This window comes from Ursus maritimus, unplaced genomic scaffold (genome assembly GCF_017311325.1).
Source record: "Ursus maritimus isolate PB19 unplaced genomic scaffold, ASM1731132v1 scaffold_18, whole genome shotgun sequence".
NCBI lineage: Eukaryota > Metazoa > Chordata > Mammalia > Carnivora > Ursidae > Ursus > Ursus maritimus.
Genome location: NW_024424230.1, coordinates 23,018,848 through 23,037,853, shown reverse-complemented (window position 1 = coordinate 23,037,853; position 19,006 = coordinate 23,018,848). Strand labels below are relative to the sequence as shown.

Here is a 19,006-nt window from a genome sequence, read left to right as displayed (position 1 = left end):
CTCAGTAGGTTGGACAATGACTCTTGATCTCAGCTCAGGTCTTGATCTCAGGGCCATGAGTTCAAGCCCCACATTGGGCTCTACTCTGGGCATGGAGCCTACTTAAATAAAAGTAAATGAATAAATAAATAAATAAATAAATAATACTTATCTTTAATATTTATATACTAAACTTCCCACCATCATTACACAGTGATGAAACTTTACCAAAAAAAGGATCCTTAAATATTAGAAGTATTTATGGATAAAATGATAGTGTGTCTGGAATTTGCTTTAAAATAATCCAGGTTTTTGTTGCCTTTAAAAGGGAAGGGTTTGGTTGTAGGTGAAACAAGATGAACCAGATGTTACTAATGAAGGTGAGTGATTATTACACATAAAGGTTCATTAGACATTTTCTCAACTTTTGTGTATGTTTACAATTTCCCATATAATGGAAAGTTTTAAAAATAAAAAGTTCTATCCATGATTCTCTAAAGATATAACAACCTTGAGAAGAGGAGTTGTAGGAAGCCTTGATGGGTAAGCAGGAAGCTCCAGAGGGATTTAAGTCTGTGGAGAGTACTGCTGTGGGCAACCCCTCGCTAAGTTGTGATCAAGACCCAGCTATGGAATGATGTGTGTCTTTCTGGGCCCTTCTGAGCTAAGCAAGTGTCAGGATAAATAAAGTTCAAGTTCTGGTGTTTAATACTTTGCTAAGTCAGACCCCATGTAACCAAATCCAACTTACTGTTCCATTTTGGCAACACCAATTCAAGTCTCAACCATCCTACCAGACCCAGCTCAAGCCCCACCTTTTCTTAAATAACTGCATATCCACTAAGCTCCCCTTTTCTATATTCTTATCACTCATTTTGTCTTCTCATTTGTTCCCTCATATGGTTAGTTGCTGGCTTTCCAATACATACTTTTCCAGCCTCAGTGTATGCTCCTAAAACCAGGGGCCATGATATACTTAAAAAATTCTTTTGGCCTCAAAAATAATATAATCCACAAAACTGGAGCTCAATTAATACTTGAATTAAAGCTTTGAAGAAGCCAAAAAGTAAAATATGTAATGGTCTATTGGGCAAAGCAGTTAGGGTGGGGCAAAATGGTTCTTGATCCCTCTCTTCTGGTAGTTTCAAAAACCCCACAGGCACAGCACCTCTATTCCTGTTATGAAGCTGCTGGATGCTTAGACCACCTCAAGTACGTCGAGCAAAAATCAAGGAGCTTGAAATAGCCTTTTTTGTTTGTTTGTTTACGTTGGAATTTAAACCAAGTTTTTTGTCCTGGTGGTGATCACCACGTGCAGTTTCTGCACAGAGCAGGCCCGGGCGTCCAGCAGGCTCTGCTGTGCCCAAAGAGAACACACCAGCGATGCTTGTGTTTAGGGTATCCCTAAATAGGATAAATAAATAAATAAAGTGGAATAGAACGGAGACTCGAGATCATAGTAATGCCGCTGTGAATTCTGATTCCAAGGCACACTGCTTTTTCTTACAGCATCCAGGCTTAAACGTTTACACTTAGTGATTAAAAGACAGAAAGATTCATCCCAGCGAAAGATTAGAAACTACACAAACATGCAGGAACAAAGTATAGGGGACAATACTCCTCGAGGAGCACTCTGGAAAACAAAAAGCAGAATAGTAAACGTTTCCCTTTCGGGAGCTCTGGTCCTCATAGGTGACCGCTACCACCTTACCCAGAGAACGGTGCGGTCGACTTAAGGCGGACGGGGACCCAATGGGGACAAAAGGGCCCCCGCAATCAGTCGCGAGCCCACCCGCGCGGCCCGGCCTGGCCGGGCATCACCGAGCGCGGACCTCCGGCGCGTCCTAGAGCGGCCACACGCGGTCACAGCCCGCGGCGCACTTCCGCCCGCGCCGGCGCCGCCCCGTGGACGGCTGGGCCTTGCCGCGGGCCTGCGCCTCCCTCGGCTCCTGCCGCGGGCCTCGGGGAGTGGGTGAGTGGGACAGGGCGCGTCGGAGAGGGGCGGGCCAGGGTCTGCGCCGCCGCCTGCCTCGCGTCCGCCGTGCGGGCCGAGCCGCGCGGGCGGGCACGCTTCCTCCGGACTCGCGGGCCGGGCCCGGCTTGGAGGACCCAGGCCCGGGGAGCGCCGGGGAGCGAGGACGCGCCTTGTCTACCCCCCCACCCCAGGCGGGAGCCCCCCGCCGCCCCGCGGTCCTGCCGCCGCCCACCCCTCCTTCGGGAGATTGACATTGACTTGGGGAGAGCCTGGGCTCGCAAGTGGTCGGAGACCTGGCTTCTGGCCCTGACTCGGCCTTGGCCTCTCCGTTTGTCTCTCCCCGGGCCACGGTTCTTTCATCTCTAAAATGGAGGCAGGCAGTATCCGCCCTCCCTACGCCACAGGGTGATTGCAGGGTTGGCGCTGCCTGTATGGAAACTGGTTCTCGACCTGGCAGCCTTTAGAGTCATTGGGAAGTCTTCCAGGTGCTGAGTCCCCAGAATCACCAGGAGATTGTGATGTGCAGCCGGGACGAGAACCACTGGCCCGGGGAGTGTCAGGTGACAGTACTGTGGTCGTGTGCGATGTTCTCGACCGGAATGTGCACTTGATCCAAGGTGGATAATAGCCATGAGAAAGCAAGCGGCTGGTTTTATGTTCAAGAAGACAGGGACCAAATCTGGTCTGGTTACTTTTGATTCCTGGTGCATGTCACAAAATATGAACCGTTGATTAAATAAATTAATTTCTGATTACTTCCCCACCTGGTGGAAGGGTTTTGATTATTTGGCTCATTTTTAATCTTTTTATTATGGAAACTTTCAAACATAGGAAGATAAGATCAATCTTGTTTCATCTCTTACCCTCACCTCATTGGATTATTTGAAAGCAAATCTGAATGTACCGTTTTATCGGCGAAATACTTATTTATGTTTGTAAAACACAATAACTCCTTTTTAAAACAAAGCCATTATCAATTTAATAAGCATTTCGTGTTATCATTTATCCAGTCAGCGTTTACATTCCCTCAATTGTTTCTTTTTCTCCCAATTCTCTCTTTTTCAGTTTGTCCAAATCCAGGTCCAGACAAGCTACACATACCACGTTTGGTTGACGTCTTTTCTATTGCATTTAATCTCCTTATGCCTTCCCTCTTTATTGTTTTTTCCCCTTGTATATTACTTGTTAACGAAACCTATTCATTTGTTCTGTAAAGTTTCCTACATAACGGATTATGCTTGTTCCATCCCTGTGGTGTCCTTTAATAAACTGGTGTTTAGATTACAGTTTTTTTCGGTTTCAGGTTCTACTTTTTGGCAAGAAAACCTCATAGGGTTATTGTGTACTTCATACTGCGCACACCCGGAGTTAGATAAGATCTTGTTTCTCTTTGTGGTGTTAAGATTGGTCACTGGACCTTTTCTGTGCAGATTGCACCACAGGGTAACTAAATAATTGACCCAGGATTTACAGAAGGATGTCAGCTAATAACTTCAGAGGAATAAGAGAATATCACCTTTTGGCAACCTCGAATGAAATAGTGAATCCTGGCAGTGAACATTATTGGCTGTTAACATCGGAAAGAGAGGGACAGCCAGACAGCATGTGCTTCCTAATGGAAGTACCCAGTACCACTTAAGTATACTCAGATGAAAACTTATCAAATAGTCTTGGATAATGGGTGGGAGATATGCACCAAACAAGATTGTCCATGAGTTGATAATTGTTGAAGCTCAGTGATGGTTATATGGTAATGCATTACACTAATCTCTCTACTTCTGTGTTTGAAATTTTTATAATTTTTTTTTTTTAAGATTGACTGCTTGACTAGTGAATTCAGGTCAGCCTGATCTATCCTTTGTAGTTCTCCATTAGCCTTTCACTAAGTGATTCTCAAACCTGACTGCACGTTAGAATCACAGGGGAAGAAAAAAAAAATTTTTTTTAAATACTAAAACACGTCTTACTTGCAGAATTTCCTTTTTAATTGTTCTGGGATGGAGCCCAATTATTGATATGGTTTAAAAGCTCTCCAGGTGATTGTAATATGCTCCAGGGTTCTGTACCACTGGCCTAGATCCATTATTTGTTAAGGATTGCAAAGTGATTAGATTTTATTATTCCTTCTGCATTTATTCGCTTTTAAAATGTTTAACTTTCTACATTCTGTTATTCTCACCTCTGTTGCAAACTGCAATCCAACAGGAAAGCCTCTGCAAGTTAAATTACCCAATTATCAGAGGAAGCCTTGATCTTGGAAATGAAAGTGTGGAGTGACACATGGAAGGGACACTAGCAGTTACCTAAAACCTGTGCATGGGTTGGGGAGATGTACCGTCTGTGTGTGTGAGGAGTGTGTGGGGGGCGAGAGGGTGGGAGGGCTGACCGGATCTCCAAATGGTAAGAAAGATTAGGTGATGTATAGTTAGAAAAGTATGTTCAGCCTTATGACACATTTTTTTAAATAATATTAAATAAATTGAATATAAAATATATGGAAAATAAAGACATCAGATGCTGTTCATTGCAACCAAAACCAGTCCGAAGATTTAAAAGAAAACCACTCCCCACCATCACCATTTTAATCACTCCTGAGATAACCAATATTAACAATACGGTGTGTATCCTTCCACACAGATCTTCTCTGTCTTATGTAAATGCAGAGGTTTGGGGTATTGTAAAAATGAGATCATACCATAGCCATCTATAACTTTTCTCACTGTCATCCCTCCAGGACAAGAATTACAGACCTGACTTAACTGCAAAATAAATAGTTCGTGGTTATGAATGTACAATAAAATATTCAATCATTTCCCAATTGAAATATATTCAGATTGCTTCCAAATTTTAGCCACCTTAAAAGTACCACCAGAAACATCACTGTACGTAGGTCCTTTATTTCTGCAGGGCAGATTCCCAAAAACGGTGTAGCTGGGTTAAAAAGTGTTGTTATTAGCAGCATCACTGTTGTCGGTAGTATATACTGCCAGCTCACTCTCCCAAAACATAAAAGCAGTATATACCTCCACCATAGTAACATGAGAATACCCTTTCCCCTGTGCTTCACCTATTCATCCATCCCTCCTTCTCCCCAAACCACTGTCAACCATTGGTGTTTTTACCATCTCCATAGTTTTACCTTTTTCAGAATATCATCTAGTTGGGATTCAACTATAGTTTTTAATTGACTGGGTTTGGCAGTTTTTTAACTTGTTTTTGTGTATGTGAACAGTCATACAAGGTTTGTAACTTGTGGTTTTAACTCACTCTAAGAGTTATTAAAATTTTACTTGGTATTTCTATGGAAAACTATTAGAGAACAAGAATCCAATCTCTTCTGAATAATTTATAAATAATACTTAAAATAAATAACAGTAAATCTCACAAGAACATGTTTTTGGTGATTTTGAGCAGTGATGTGTAATAATCCCTGGATGATCTTTTCATTGCAGGGTGGAAGATGTCTATGGATGTGACATTTCTGGGTACGGGTGCAGCATACCCATCCCCAACCCGGGGTGCCTCTGCTCTGGTCCTTCGGTGTGAGGGCGAGTGCTGGCTCTTTGACTGTGGGGAAGGGACTCAGACACAGCTTATGAAAAGCCAACTTAAAGCAGGTTAGTATGCATTCAGCTATCTCATTAAGACTATTTCTTATTCCTTGTGTTGGCTCTCCTTGGGCCTTTAGCTCAGAAATAGCCCAGACAGTTGCATCCCACTTCAGTGCTAGAGCCCTGGCAAGATTTGGGAGGCCCTCAGGCATCCGGCCACATCCACTGAACTTTGTTTATTTACTTTTTGTTCTTCCTATAAATGTTGAGAGCAAGGATTTATATAAGCATAGGGGTTGGAGGATGGAGTGGGATACATGAGGCATATTACACGGTTAACTGCAGAAGCAAAGGAACAGCGTACATACTTATTTCCACCAGGAGATAGTTGTACGTATCACAAGAGGATACAAAGAGCAATAAGTGTTCAGGAGAGTGAGGTGTTCTTTTTCATTTGGGGTTATCAGGGTAGGCATCTCAAGGTGACCCGTGAGTTGTTGAAGGAGGAGGAGGGATTCACTGGGCTGGGAAGAAGATGAGCATGCCAGCCAGTGGAATTGGCATGAGCAAAGGTCCAGCACCAGAAACACCAAGGAATACAGTAGTGCAAAGCCTTGGCCCAGAGTCAGGCCAGCCTGGGTTGCAGTGCCAGCTGTGTCTTCGCTTGTGGCCTTAGCAGATCAACAAACTTAAGCTTTATTTTCTTCATCTTGAAAATGAAGATAAAAACTCAACCTAGAAGGGATGTTGTAAGAATTACAGATAATAATCCCTTCTCTGTAGAGTTGTCTCTCAGTTAAATCTTAGTTCAAATGCCGTCTCCTCAGAGGCTTTCCCTGAACCTCTGGGTTTAAGTAATTCCTTGTTCATCCCAAGCATTCTACTGTTTCATGCTATTTTTATTGATTTCTTAGCATCAGTATGTAAAATTGTTATTTAAATAGTTGTTTCTGTGTTTACTGTGTATTTCCCTGTATGATAAAGTAAGCTCAAGGATCATGTATATACCTAGTAGATGTCTAATAAATATCTTTTCAGTTGATGCATGAATAATGTGTTCAGCCCTTAATGTGGTGCTTCTCACTTATTGGTCTTGATAAATGATAGTTCTTGAAATTGTGTGATTCATCACAGTGTGTGGCATTGATGACTAAAAGAAAGTTAGTTCTAGCATCCAGGGATCTCTTAGTCTAGTGGTGGAAACTGACATGTAAACAGAGGTAGTGTAATGTGATAACAGTGGAGCTATTTTCTAAATACTTTTGGAGCACAGAGGAGGGGGACATTAACTGTGTGTTCAGAGAAAGCATCCCAGAAATGGTAACAGTAGAGCTAAGGTCTAAGAGTTGATTAGAAGTTTCTCTGGGGAGAAAAGTGGGGATGGACATTCAAGGAACAGACAATGAGTGAGCAAGAAGTAATAGAATTTCCAGGACAGAAGTGAAATGTTTAGGGAATGTTGAACCATCCAGAGCATTGAGTGGTTGGCCAGGATAGATGAGAGATAAAAATGCTGAAAAAGTGAGGGCAGAGTATGAAGTCCTCCATGGTCTACTAAGGTATTTGAACCTTCTTATTCTATTGGCAATAAAGAACCATTAAAAGTTTCTAAGCAGGGGAATGACATGGTCTGATTTGTGTTTTAGGACAGAGTTTTTCTATGGCAAATATACTGGGAGAGACCAGTTTTTGTTTTTGTTTTTTTAAGATTTAGTCATTTTAAAGAGAAAGAGAGAGAGGGGAGGGGCAGAGGGAGACAGAGAGACTCTCAGGCAGACTCCCCGTGGAGCATGGAACCCAACTTGGGGCTCAAGATCACAATCTGAGCCGAAACCAAGAGTCAGATGCTTAACCAGCTGAGTTACCTAGGCACCCCTGGGAGAGACAAGTTGTTTTTTTTTGTATGTGTGTTTTTTTAAGATTTTATTTGTTGATTTGAGATAGAGAGTGCAAGAGAGAGAGAGCACAAGCTGCAGGGAGGAGCAGAGGGCGAGGAAGAAGCAGTCTCCCTGCTGAGTGGAGAGCCTGATGCAGGGCTAGATCCTAGGACCCTGAGATCAGGACTTGAGCTGAAGGCAGTTGCTTAACCGACTGAGCCACCTAAGAGCCCTGAGAGAGACTAGTTTTAAGGCAGTTGCATTCATCTGAGAGAAGAGATAGCGGATGAGGATGTTGAAGAAGGAAGTAGGGATGGGGATGAAGATGAGAGACTCAATTTAAGAAATACTTATACAACTAGCAGGGGGTGATGACTGATTGAATGTCTAGGATGTGAAGAAGTGTAGGATTACTACAAGTTAATGGAGCTGGTGTCCCAGACCTAAATAGGAAGTCAAGAACAGAGCTGTTGGAGGAAGGAACTAATGCATATCAGTTAGGACTCAACAGCCTTGAGGTGTACACAGTTCAACCTAAGACCCTGAGGTGAGGGCAGGTACTATTCTTTATTTCCCTTGGGTCACACAGGGGTTCCTTTCATGAGAACTCTCAGGGACGAACAGGCTAGAGTGGAGGCTGTGATATTTCACATTTTAGACAGTAGGGATTGAATTGGTGGGATGATTAAAACAGAAACAAACTGTTAAGTGTGGGTACCAGAGGTTTGGGTGTGGAGATAAGTCTTTTCTCTTTATTTAATACCTGTATCAGTTATCAATGCTGCATAACAGATGATAAATTTAGTGTCTTATTTGCATTTATTATCTCATGGTTTCCGTGGGTCAGGGAGTTCGGGCCTGAGTTGGCTGGGTTCTCTGCTTCGGGGTTTCAATGGGTTGCAATCCATGTTTGGCCAGGGCTGAGGTCTCATCAGGGGCTCAACTGGGGAAGAATCTGCTTCAGAGCTCACTCGAGTTGTTGGCAGAATCTTTACAGTTGTAGGACCAAGGCTGCCACAGCTCCTCGAGGCCTCCTCTGGTTCCTGATCATGTGGGTTTTGCTTCGTGGTAGCTTGATCCCTTACTGCCAGCCAGGGAGAAAGAAACTCAAGAGCAAGTCTGCCAGCAAGATGGAGTCTTATAATGTAATCACACTGTATCCCTGTGCCGTATTTTACTGGTAAGAAAAGTCACAGGTCCCACCCACACTGAAGAAGAAGGAACTGTAGAGGGACATGAACATCAAGAGGCAGGGGCTGTGAGTACCACCTCATGTCTATTTGCTACAATACCTTTCTCTAATATTTTATATTTTGTAGCCGTATATATGTTTTATATATGTTTTAAGTAAACATTTTGCAAAGCTGAGCCTCACAAAGAATAAATAAAATGAAGCCTAAGGGAACCTTTAGTTTACTAAATTCTTACTGCTAAAAAAATACCTGGCCTCAGAGACGAGGGTTAAGATGGTAATCATAGAACATTATCTCTGACTGTAGCGTTTCAAAAGCCCCCAGTCTTAAACTGGAATGGAGTACTTTCAAGTCATCTGCATTACTTTCAACCCAATATGGACCTATCATTATTTGATTCACTCAAACCCTTTCAGCTTGTACTCCTCCTGGGATAATAATATTTTATGAGTTTCATAAGGAAGTACTTTTTATTTATCTAAACACACTTTTAAGCTCCCTTGGTCCTAATGTGCAAGGATCTGATTACCAGTATGGGTTTGTCAGATCTATTTCTTTCATAATTTTAAAGAGTGAGCTTAAGCCTTCCTTTTTCTTCCCTTAAAAATGATTATTAAAAGTATTACAAAAGTAAAATGAAATGATTATAAAAAGTATACATGCAGGGCGCCTAGCTGGCTCACTCAGAGGAGCATATAACTCTTGATCTTGGGGTGGTGAGTTTGAGTCCCACATTGGGTGTAGAGGTTACTTAAATAAGTAAAAAAATTTTTTAAAAAGTATACATGCTCATTGTAAAAATTCAGACAAAGCAGAAACATAAAATAAGGAAAGCCTGAATTCCCCTTATAGGTAAAATTACGTTATAGGTAAGTTTTTTGTGGATGTAGATATGTTAATGGTATAGTTGTGTGTGTGTGTATATGTGTGTGTGTGTACAATTTGTGTAAATGGTATCATACTGAACAATTATATTGCAGATATTTTCCTATGGCAGGAAATATAACTGCATCCTCACTTAGGGGATGTTTAGTATTCTGCTTCTCTGTGGTGGCATATCCCCCTGTAACTTTCTTGTTCTCAAGTGAAAGGAAATTCGTGTACTCTGCTTTCTTCATTTGATAGCATCTCCTAACTTTGATCATTGTGGTTGCCATTCCTTCTCCCTCCGAAATCAAGTTTCTTGAAAAATGAAATGTTTGTCTTCCCTGAAACTGCGATAACTGTGGGAAGCAATTTTTGACTTACCTAATTTGTCTAACTTGCTTTGGGCTCACAGATTGTTTTGGTGTTCAGTGTTGGCTTTGTTGTGCACTAGATAGGGAGAGGGCCCAGAACGTCTGACTTGGCAGTGGTAAGGTCAACATGAGGTCATGACTCAATAACCATTATAGTCTGTCTGCAGAGGCCTCGGGTCACATTTACGGGCGCCTCAGCAGCCCGGACAGCAGGAAGGGGAGAATGAAAGGGTTTCCAAGAAGTCAAAAGACAATAAAAGCAAGGCCTAAAAAGAGAAAACAAAAAGGAACATGCTGAGGAAACTTCTAGAGTGCTTCAGGATTCTCTAGATCTCAAATTAGCCTCTACCCAATCTATTGTTCCCTGACACAGGGACCTGGATTTGGTATATTAACTCTGGAAGACTTACTTGGAGAACATTTTTGCCTTGATGTCACTGGACAAATCACTTTACAATAAACTGTTCCTGTTCTTTTATGGTATCAAATGTTTGAAATAGGTGGACCATGAGGCTAGGATCAGAATTCTGTTACACTAAAATTGTGTTAATTGTGATTGTTACTTTTAAGATGCCCTGGTGCATCTCAGAAAAATGCTAATGTGGCATCCTGCCACATACCAGCAGTAAATTCAGTTTACCATTGGCTAAGTCAAGTTACAACCTAAGCCAATATGCACTGAAAAAGCCATTGTGTTAGCTCTCACTGAAAAGAAGGGATGGGCCCACATACCTTTATATAACACCCTAGGGGATCTGCCCTCTGAGCTATATTCTAGCATCTATTGCCCACCTCCCCTCCGGTTCTTCACCCCCATTCTCTCCCACCTCCTTTCTCCCTCCTGCCTCAACGTCTTCCTTATTCTCCTCCCTCTTCAAACTCACTCAGACAGGCAGGCTCTTTCTTGGTTAGTTAATCTCTGTCCAGTGTGGAGAGTCCTTAAGTGGCAGTTTGGGGTTCAGGCTTGGTCAAGTTGGAGCCGGGGTTGCTGGAAGTATGTATTTGTTATTCTCAGAGGGAGCAGTAGAGGGCATTGTAACTGTCAGATGCTTTTGACATTTGAGGCCGGTCTAGTTTAAGTGAACTATTTCAGTACGCTTTCTTATTTTTCTCTCTTACTTTCTCGTTTCTTTCTTCTTTCTTTCTTTCTTTCTTTCTTTCTTTCTTTCTTTCTTTCTTTCTTTCTGCAAGAAGATATGTAGAAAATACTCTTTTTTTTTTTTTTAAAGATTTTTTATTTATTTATTCGACAGAGATAGAGACAGCCAGTGAGAGAGGGAACACAAGCAGGGGGAGTGGGAGAGGAAGAAGCAGGCTCATAGTGGAGGAGCCTGATGTGGGGCTCGATCCCATAACACTGAGATCACGCCCTGAGCCGAAGGCAGACGCTTAACCGCTGTGCCACCCAGGCGCCCCAGAAAATACTCTTAAAACTGCGATACTATGTAATTTGAAGATGTTTTATGGAAAAAGTTATATCTTATTAAAACCATAAAGCCTATCTTCCTTGCTTCTAGAATCATGTAGCAAAATATAAAGAAATAAGTTTGTGGTGATAAATAGGACTCTAAATTCATTTTGCTGCTTTCTATGTAAGTTGTTATACATGTTTTAAGTAGCGTCGTATGGGTTTTTACTTCTGGAAAAATTCCCAATTTTATTTCTCTGCCTCAATCAAAGGGAGAATTACCAAGATCTTCATCACACATCTTCATGGAGATCATTTCTTTGGCCTTCCTGGCCTCCTCTGCACAATCAGCCTGCAGAGTGGCTCTGTGGTCACCAAACAGCCTATTGAAATCTATGGCCCTGCCGGGCTTCGAGACTTTATCTGGCGAACCATGGAACTCTCTCACACAGAGTTGGTCTTCCCCTACGTGGTCCACGAGCTGGTGCCTACAGCAGATCAGTGTCCTACAGAAGAACTAAAAGAAATTATGTATGTGAGTAAAACAGACAGCCATCCCAAAGAGGGACAAGGAAGAACTATCCTGTTAGACTCAGAAGAAAACTCATACCTTCTGGTTGATGATGAACAGTTTGTTGTAAAAGCATTTCGCCTCTTTCACCGAATTCCCTCCTTTGGGTTTTCAGTTGTGGAGAAGAAACGCCCAGGTAAACTCAATGCACAGAAACTGAAAGACCTCGGTAAGTGGTGGGTTTGTTTTTTTCCTCCCTTCTCATCAGTTAAGCTGTTGTTAGCTGAAGCTGCTAGAAGTGTCATAATAACCTTCCTTTCCTGTGTCCCAGGCCTAAAACTGACATTTTCTCCACTTATTTCTTTTGCCCAAAGTTTGCTCATTAAGGGAAATACGTGGGGCCAAAAGCTGCTATTCAGACCAAAACCCAAGTATATATGTGAATCCTTTTCTCTTCACCCCCTGGATCCACATTTTTAGTCTGTCTTACCTTCAGCTGGCTATCTTGCATGGCAGGGTGGTGGTGGTTGTCTTAGGTCTAGGCTTTGATGTTTTCATGTCTTCCTTTTGAAGTATGTTTTCGTTGACTTATTTGGCCTGAGAATTTTTGCCATAGTTCTTAGCTGTGCAACTGCAACCAGCTACTTTCAGGGTTTTCCTTCTTTATCAGCCTTGCCTACTCATTCAACCTTGATAAGTTAATTTGGTGTTCAGAACACCACGCCTCAAGTGTTTCACACGCCTGGGTTCCTCATAGGCGGGAGCCAGCACAGAGACAGACTTGGGCCCCCTCTGAGGCTTTGTACCTCCTCCATGCCGGGCCGTCGTGCGTGAGGGGGTCTTCACCTGTCTCGAAGCAGCGTCCAGGTTCCTTCCACGCCCAGCATCACTGCCTTCCTTGGCATGGCCACAGCGGAGCCTATAAAAAGATGATGGTGTCTTTTGTATATTTGTTTCTTTTTGCAGTCTCTTCCTTCTTCCCCAACTAAAACAAAATATTAAATAATGAAGAGAAGTGACTTAGGCCAAAGATATTTTTCTTATCTAAAAACCTGTGGAAATACTATTACATTGGGAAACTTTAAACATGATGCATGATGGAATTAGTGAACACGTTCTGTTCATAGATGTTGTTCAGAGTGATGGTCACGTGTCATTCTGGATGCATATGAGATAATTAATATAAGGTTTACCAAAAACTGCCACTGTCTACAAAGAAGACTGATTATGTATGATTGCCAGAAATGCTTCTTGATCTGATTCAAATGATCCTCTCAAACCATTTTTTTATTGTTAGTCAGTTTATAGATACTCTGTCATTATTTAAATGGATTCATTGAATTTATTCAAAGATGAGCTTGTTAAGTAAAGTGGTCTCAAAAACTGTTACTCCCATTCACAGCAGAGAATCAAAGCTGGTAGCTTGACTGGAAGAAGGTCTTAGTCTTAGTGGGACTTAAAAGCTTAAAGCTCGTCTGACACGTGTGCTTGGGAAATGTTTTAGGTACTAGGCCATCACTAATATCAATAGCCAACACTGAACTTTTAAAAATGTATAAATGTTCCAGCTTTCCACGAGTAGTAAAATATTTATAACAATTATGAAAAGAATTGGATGCCTTTTCCGTTTGCTGTGCTGTTAAAACAGACTCTGTTAACAAGTCATAAATTCCATTCCTGTGATGTGATGTTATCTGCCTCCATCATTAGGTGTGCCACCAGGTCCTGCCTATGGGAAGCTGAAAAATGGCATTTCTGTTGTTCTGGAAAATGGAGTTACAATTTCTCCCCAAGATGTCTTAAAAAAGCCTATTGTTGGAAGAAAAATCTGCATTTTGGGTGACTGTTCTGGGGTCGTGGGTGATGGAGGAGTGAAGCTGTGCTTTGAAGCAGACCTGTTGATCCATGAAGCAACCCTGGATGACGCTCAGATGGACAAGGCAAAAGAGCATGGCCACAGCACGCCACAGATGGCCGCCGCGTTTGCAAAGTTGTGCCAAGCGAAGAGGCTAGTTCTGACTCACTTCAGTCAGAGGTACAAACCGGTTGCCTTGGCCAGAGAAGGAGAAACAGATGGGATTGTAGAACTAAAAAAGCAAGCTGAATCAGTGTTAGATCTCCAAGAAGTGACTCTAGCAGAAGACTTTATGGTGATTGGCATTCCAATCAAGAAGTGAACCCGGTATTCCGGAATGCATACTAACATGCCTGTGAATATGTTACTGAACCAGCAGTCAAGTTGGTGGTGGTGGTGGTGGTGGTGGTGGTGGTGGTGGTGGTTTCGGTCTAAAATTATTTGGGTCCTCATAATCCTAAAAAGGATAGAGCTGCATTGCTGAGCTAACTCAGCAGTGAGAGGGAGCAAGCTTTTTGATAATAAATCATTTTGAAAAGAAAGAAAAAACCAGCATCCTTCTTAAAGTCCAGATTTGACAAAATGATAGACAATTTAGGTATACTTTTTGTTTTGTGGCTGCTGCCTCAGATATAAGCCAATACCCCCGTGCAATCCTGGGCTTGCTTCTGCCCAGTTTTATTGCTATTGTTGGCAAAGTACAGAGGGCTCAGCCCTCTTGGCTAAAAATGGTATTTTAGCAGTTTGTTGAATCTGTTCATGTTATTAACAGAATAAAGAGAAATGTATGAGACATTATACATGCAGGATTGAAGCTAGCATATTAAATCTTGATTTGTTTGCTGGAATACTGAATGCAGGGTCAAGGTAGGTGTTTATCCTTCAGTGAATGTTTTTTGGAACTTTCTGGTTTGTTGTAAACCTGTGGGTCTCAGCCAGGGGTGATACCACTCCCCTAGAAATTAGGGGGATGTTTCTTGTCAAAATGACTGGAGGGCTGGAGAAGAATACTACTAGAATTTAGTCAGTAGGGGCCAGGGATGCTAGCTCCTACAAAGTTGGGGTCAGTCCTGTACAACGAAAAATGATCTCACCCCAAAATGCTAATTGTAGGCCTATTGAAATATATAGAAAGTTAAAACTTATACTCCCAATGTGAATATACTTTATCAAAATTAGTGACGTGAATTGAACTGGTTAAGTCAAATTCTTACAACAAACTAGAGAACTAGAACAAACATTAGAAGATGTTGGGATTGGAATATCATATCAAATATTATTTGACAGAAATGAGCCATGAACTATAACTTCTGAATCTGGAAGTAAAAAAATGATATTTGTTAAACTGAGGCTTAGTTTATGTGTCCCTATTAATAATTCTTTGAGCACAGTTTTAATAAGCTAGCTTTTCCTTCTGAGCTCCCTTCCACCTCCCTTCTGTCTGCCGTGGGATATCTCTGATTCATTTGATCCACAGTATTTCTCAAAATGGATTACATGGAAAGCTAGTCTCAAGCACAGATTCATTCAAAAGGATTTTCTCATCCCAGTTTGGGAAATGCTTTATGTTGTGTGTCCCTCTGGAGGTGTTCTAGTGCCCATCGATATCATAAAAACAGTACTCCTTGGATGATCACAAACCCGTCTTTGGTGCCAGAAAGATGTGATTTCAGAGTCCCATTCTATACCTTGTGGTCTGGTGCAGATTACTTACTCTTCGTGAGGTTCAGCTTGCTCATTTCTAAAATGGGAAAAATAATAAGACCAACTGTGTAGGATCGCTGTGAAGATTAAATAAGACAGGGTGTAAAAGGAACATAGCACATTGCTTGCAGGTGTTGAGAAGCCCTGCAGTGGAGGGGTCTGTCAACTGTTTTGAACCCGTCTCAGTCCTGTTTCACCATATACTATCTATTAACATTTCAGGAACCTTGGGAGTTTTATTGTACACGTATTTAGAAATTCTATCATGGTATATACTATTAAATTCTTTAGGGTTCTGGGGCTTCTCTCAAAAACTTCTGACTCCTGGATGGACCTAGAGTCCCTAGAGTAGTGATCATCAGGATGGTCTAGTTACTCAAGATCTCAGTCATTCTGAAACAGTTTCCAGAATGGTCTAATTCTACCCTACTCTAGTCTCTTGGGCCACCAAAGTTTGACCAGCTTAAAGTGTATCTTGGTTTCTGGACTCAATTAATACAAGCATTTATTAGACACCTAATGTGTGCCCAAACTTGTACATCCAGGAATGGCTGATAGTACTACTATATGGAGCTCTTGAGGGCGAAGACTGTATCTTAGTCACCTCTGCATTCTTGGAATTACCCACTCATAATAAGCACTCAAATGTTTATTGAATGAAATGAGGCCTTGATATCGTGATAGCATAAACTTTAGGACCTGAAGTTTAGGACCTGTGCCTAGCCCATTTCATTACTCTATTTGTCCAAAAAATTTTGACCACCTGTTTGGTGGTACCTTGTTCAACTGAGTACCAACTAAGTGCCAGTGCCAGGTTTTACTGTGTTGGGACTATGTAAGTGAATATAAGACAAAATTTCCGGCTCACTGTCTCGGTGATAGATACTGATAGTAAAAAACAAAGGTGAATACACAGGTCCTTCACGTATTCTAATCTTGTAGCCTGGCTCAGCTTTGCTGTTCTTGAGCATTGTTTGTAGCTGACTTGAGCTGTGCCCTTAGAATCAGGCCCTATTAACCTATGGGCTAAGCCCTCAGAGACCATGGGAATGTGGGAACAAATTGATACGATGGATCGATCAAGCATAGGGTATCAATCCATGGTGAGAATTGCTTCTTGGGTTCTCTTCTGGCCTAGAACTTTGTTCGTAATGGTAGGACACATTCTAAGAATTTGTGGAGCTAGAATTAAAAATGAAGCTTATACTGGACTTCCCAAAGCCTGTAATCTGCTCGTGGTTGTATGACTCTAAGAAGGGATAAGAAAATGTATTGTGCCCCAAACTTATTTGATCACTGAATCCTCTTTTGCCAAGGAACATCTTGGAACACAGAGAAATATTATTACCTAATACTTCTCAAAATTATTTTATTTACGTTTTTTATCTGAACAATTTATTGAGGTAATGAATTCCATATCTATGCTTAGTATTTTCCTTGTCCTAAACTGGCTTTTCAGTTGTCAGGAATCTATAGGTACCTGCTTACTTTAGATTTCCAATTCTCAATATCTACCAATATCTCTTGATAGATAATTTTTTTTAGGGATTCCAGAAAGAAGATGATTACTCATAATTCTACCACCCCAAAAGCAACTACTTCTCAGTCAGTGGTGTTCAAATGAAGGTGTGAGTCAGTATTAGTCAAGGTAGTATGTAGGTGGACAAGGTAGTATGTGGGTGGACAAGGGTGTGTAGGTAGGCAAAAATCCCTGGGCTGTGATTCCAAAGCCTCTAATTTAGTTGGTCTGGGGTGGAACCCAGTGATCTGCATTTTTAGCAAGCCCTCCGTCTGGGTGATTCAGAGATACAGGGTAGCAAACCACACTGGGGAAAAAACTGTCATTTTCTATGCACTTAAAAAAAATTGAGTGTACATAGATATTTTATATATATTTAAGCATACTATGTTTATGTATGTGTGTATGTTTTTACATATAGGGTGACCTCAACTGTTTTTCTCATTTAACATTATGAGCATCTTCCCACGATGTTAACTGTTCTTTGAAAGCATGAATTTAATGATTTTATAGTATTCCATTCTATAGATGTAACATAATTTTCCTACTTTGGGGGCATTGAGATCGTTTTCGATTATATATAAATAATACTATCATGAATATTCTTGTGCGTAAATCTTTGTATCTCTGAGTATTTCCTTACGGTTGATTTATTTATCTTAAGGTCAAAACATCTGACTTGTGTTAGATTCTGCATGGGAATTACCCACTTGTTTTCTAGCTCACACCGTGCAGCAGCGTGAGAGAGGCCTATTTCGCTACTCTGGGTAGATGATACAGTTCATCAATTAATGACCTTTCGAACACTTCTCTTCTAAGACATTTGTCTTATAAAGACAAATTTGTCTTATAAAGACAAATTTTGGCCTCCTGGTGCAAATAGCTTTATTATGTCTTTCAACTAGCACATGCAATTCAACTGTAATTTCCTTGAATATTCTATGCCAACTTCAAAATTTGAACAGTTTTTACTTAATGGGGTACAAGTCCTTACTGCTTCAAATATGTTCATGACTGATGTATAGGGAAGGTACTTTTGTCCTCACAAAGATACCAATTTATAGTGAAATGTAGTAGTTCTGTCCTTATTGATTGATGGATTTGTCAGGTAATGAATGATTCAGAGTATTTTTTCTTATACGGGAAGAATAAAAAGGAAATGCTAGTAATGCTTCGAATGTTCACTCTTGGCAGGATAAGAATAGAGTTTGGGCATGGTGGGACATGGGGTAAAATCAAGAAATTCTTGTAGAAAGTAAACTGCTTAAAACTAGAAAATAAACAGCACTTTAAGCAAATCATGTTAAAAAGAAAAAAGAGGCGGTATAGTAAATACCAGATGAATAGTTAAGAGTGGAGGTAGAGGGGCACCTGGGTGGCACAGCGGTTAAGCATCTGCCTTCGGCTCAGGGCGTGATCCCGGCGTTATGGGATCGAGCCCCACATCAGGCTCCTCCGCTATGAGCCTGCTTCTTCCTCTCCCACTCCCCCTGCTTGTGTTCCCTCTCTCGCTGGCTGTCTCTATCCTGTCGAATAAATAAAAAAAGAGTGGAGGTAGGGATCCATAGCAGAAGGTGCAAGGGGTATGAGGAGGGATGGTTGGAGGACTACTGTTTTTTATAAGCCTGATAGTACTAGTTCTGTTTACTATTTTGAACGATTTATGTGTGTATATATTCATTTAGTTTAAAAATTATATTAAAACACATAGATATGATTATTCTACTCCAAATAATCATATCAGTTGCTGGTTTCCACATGGGTGCTCCAGGTATTTAACAGTTCCTCTGAAGCCTTTTTAACATTCCAATCTGGGGCTCCTGGTTAGCTCAGTCTTTTAAGCAGCCGACTCTTGATCTTGGCTCAAGTCATGGTCTCAGGGTCCTGGGATCGAGCCCTGCGTCAGGCTCCATGCTCAGCAGGGAGTCTGCCTGAGGATTCTCTCTCTCCCTCTGCCCCTCCCACTCATGATCTCTCTCTCTCTCTCAAAATAAATAAATAAACCTTAAAAAAAAATCCCAATCCTTTTTCCATACTGCCAAGTGATTTTTTCAAAATGCAAATCTGAGCCTAGCATCCCCTTACTTGAAACTTGCCTTACCCACCCTTTACAACCTAATCTTTCTCCTCAGTGCCATTCATTTTTGCAGCTCCAGCCACATGGGCCTTCTTTTAGTCCTTTGTCAGAGGTTTCAG

The 19,006-nt window shown here is 41.4% G+C and overlaps 2 protein-coding genes across 2 annotated transcripts in view; both read left to right on the top strand.

Moving 5' to 3' along the window:
* The first annotated feature begins 1,853 nt into the window (after positions 1-1,853).
* Positions 1,854-17,410, top strand: ELAC1 (elaC ribonuclease Z 1). The gene is made up of 4 exons (XM_040632500.1): positions 1,854-1,951; positions 5,407-5,571; positions 11,494-11,961; positions 13,443-17,410. Exons 2-4 carry the CDS (start codon positions 5,415-5,417, stop codon positions 13,907-13,909), a joined length of 1,092 nt encoding a protein of 363 aa, XP_040488434.1. The 5' UTR covers positions 1,854-1,951; positions 5,407-5,414; the 3' UTR covers positions 13,910-17,410.
* Positions 5,487-19,006, top strand: part of SMAD4 (SMAD family member 4) — a 99,976-nt gene continuing 86,456 nt past the window's right edge. The window contains exon 1 of the mRNA XM_008692161.2: positions 5,487-5,571. The gene's annotated coding sequence lies outside the window, so the exon portion shown is untranslated. The remainder of the gene's footprint in view (positions 5,572-19,006) is intronic.

Coding starts and splice junctions, on each gene's coding strand:
- ELAC1 (XM_040632500.1), top strand. CDS start 5,415: ATGTCTATGGATGTGACATTTCTGGGTACGGGTGCAGCATACCCATCC. Junction 5,572..11,493: donor GAAAAGCCAACTTAAAGCAG/GTTAGTATGCAT, acceptor CCTCAATCAAAG/GGAGAATTACCAAGATCTTC. Junction 11,962..13,442: donor ACAGAAACTGAAAGACCTCG/GTAAGTGGTGGG, acceptor CTCCATCATTAG/GTGTGCCACCAGGTCCTGCC.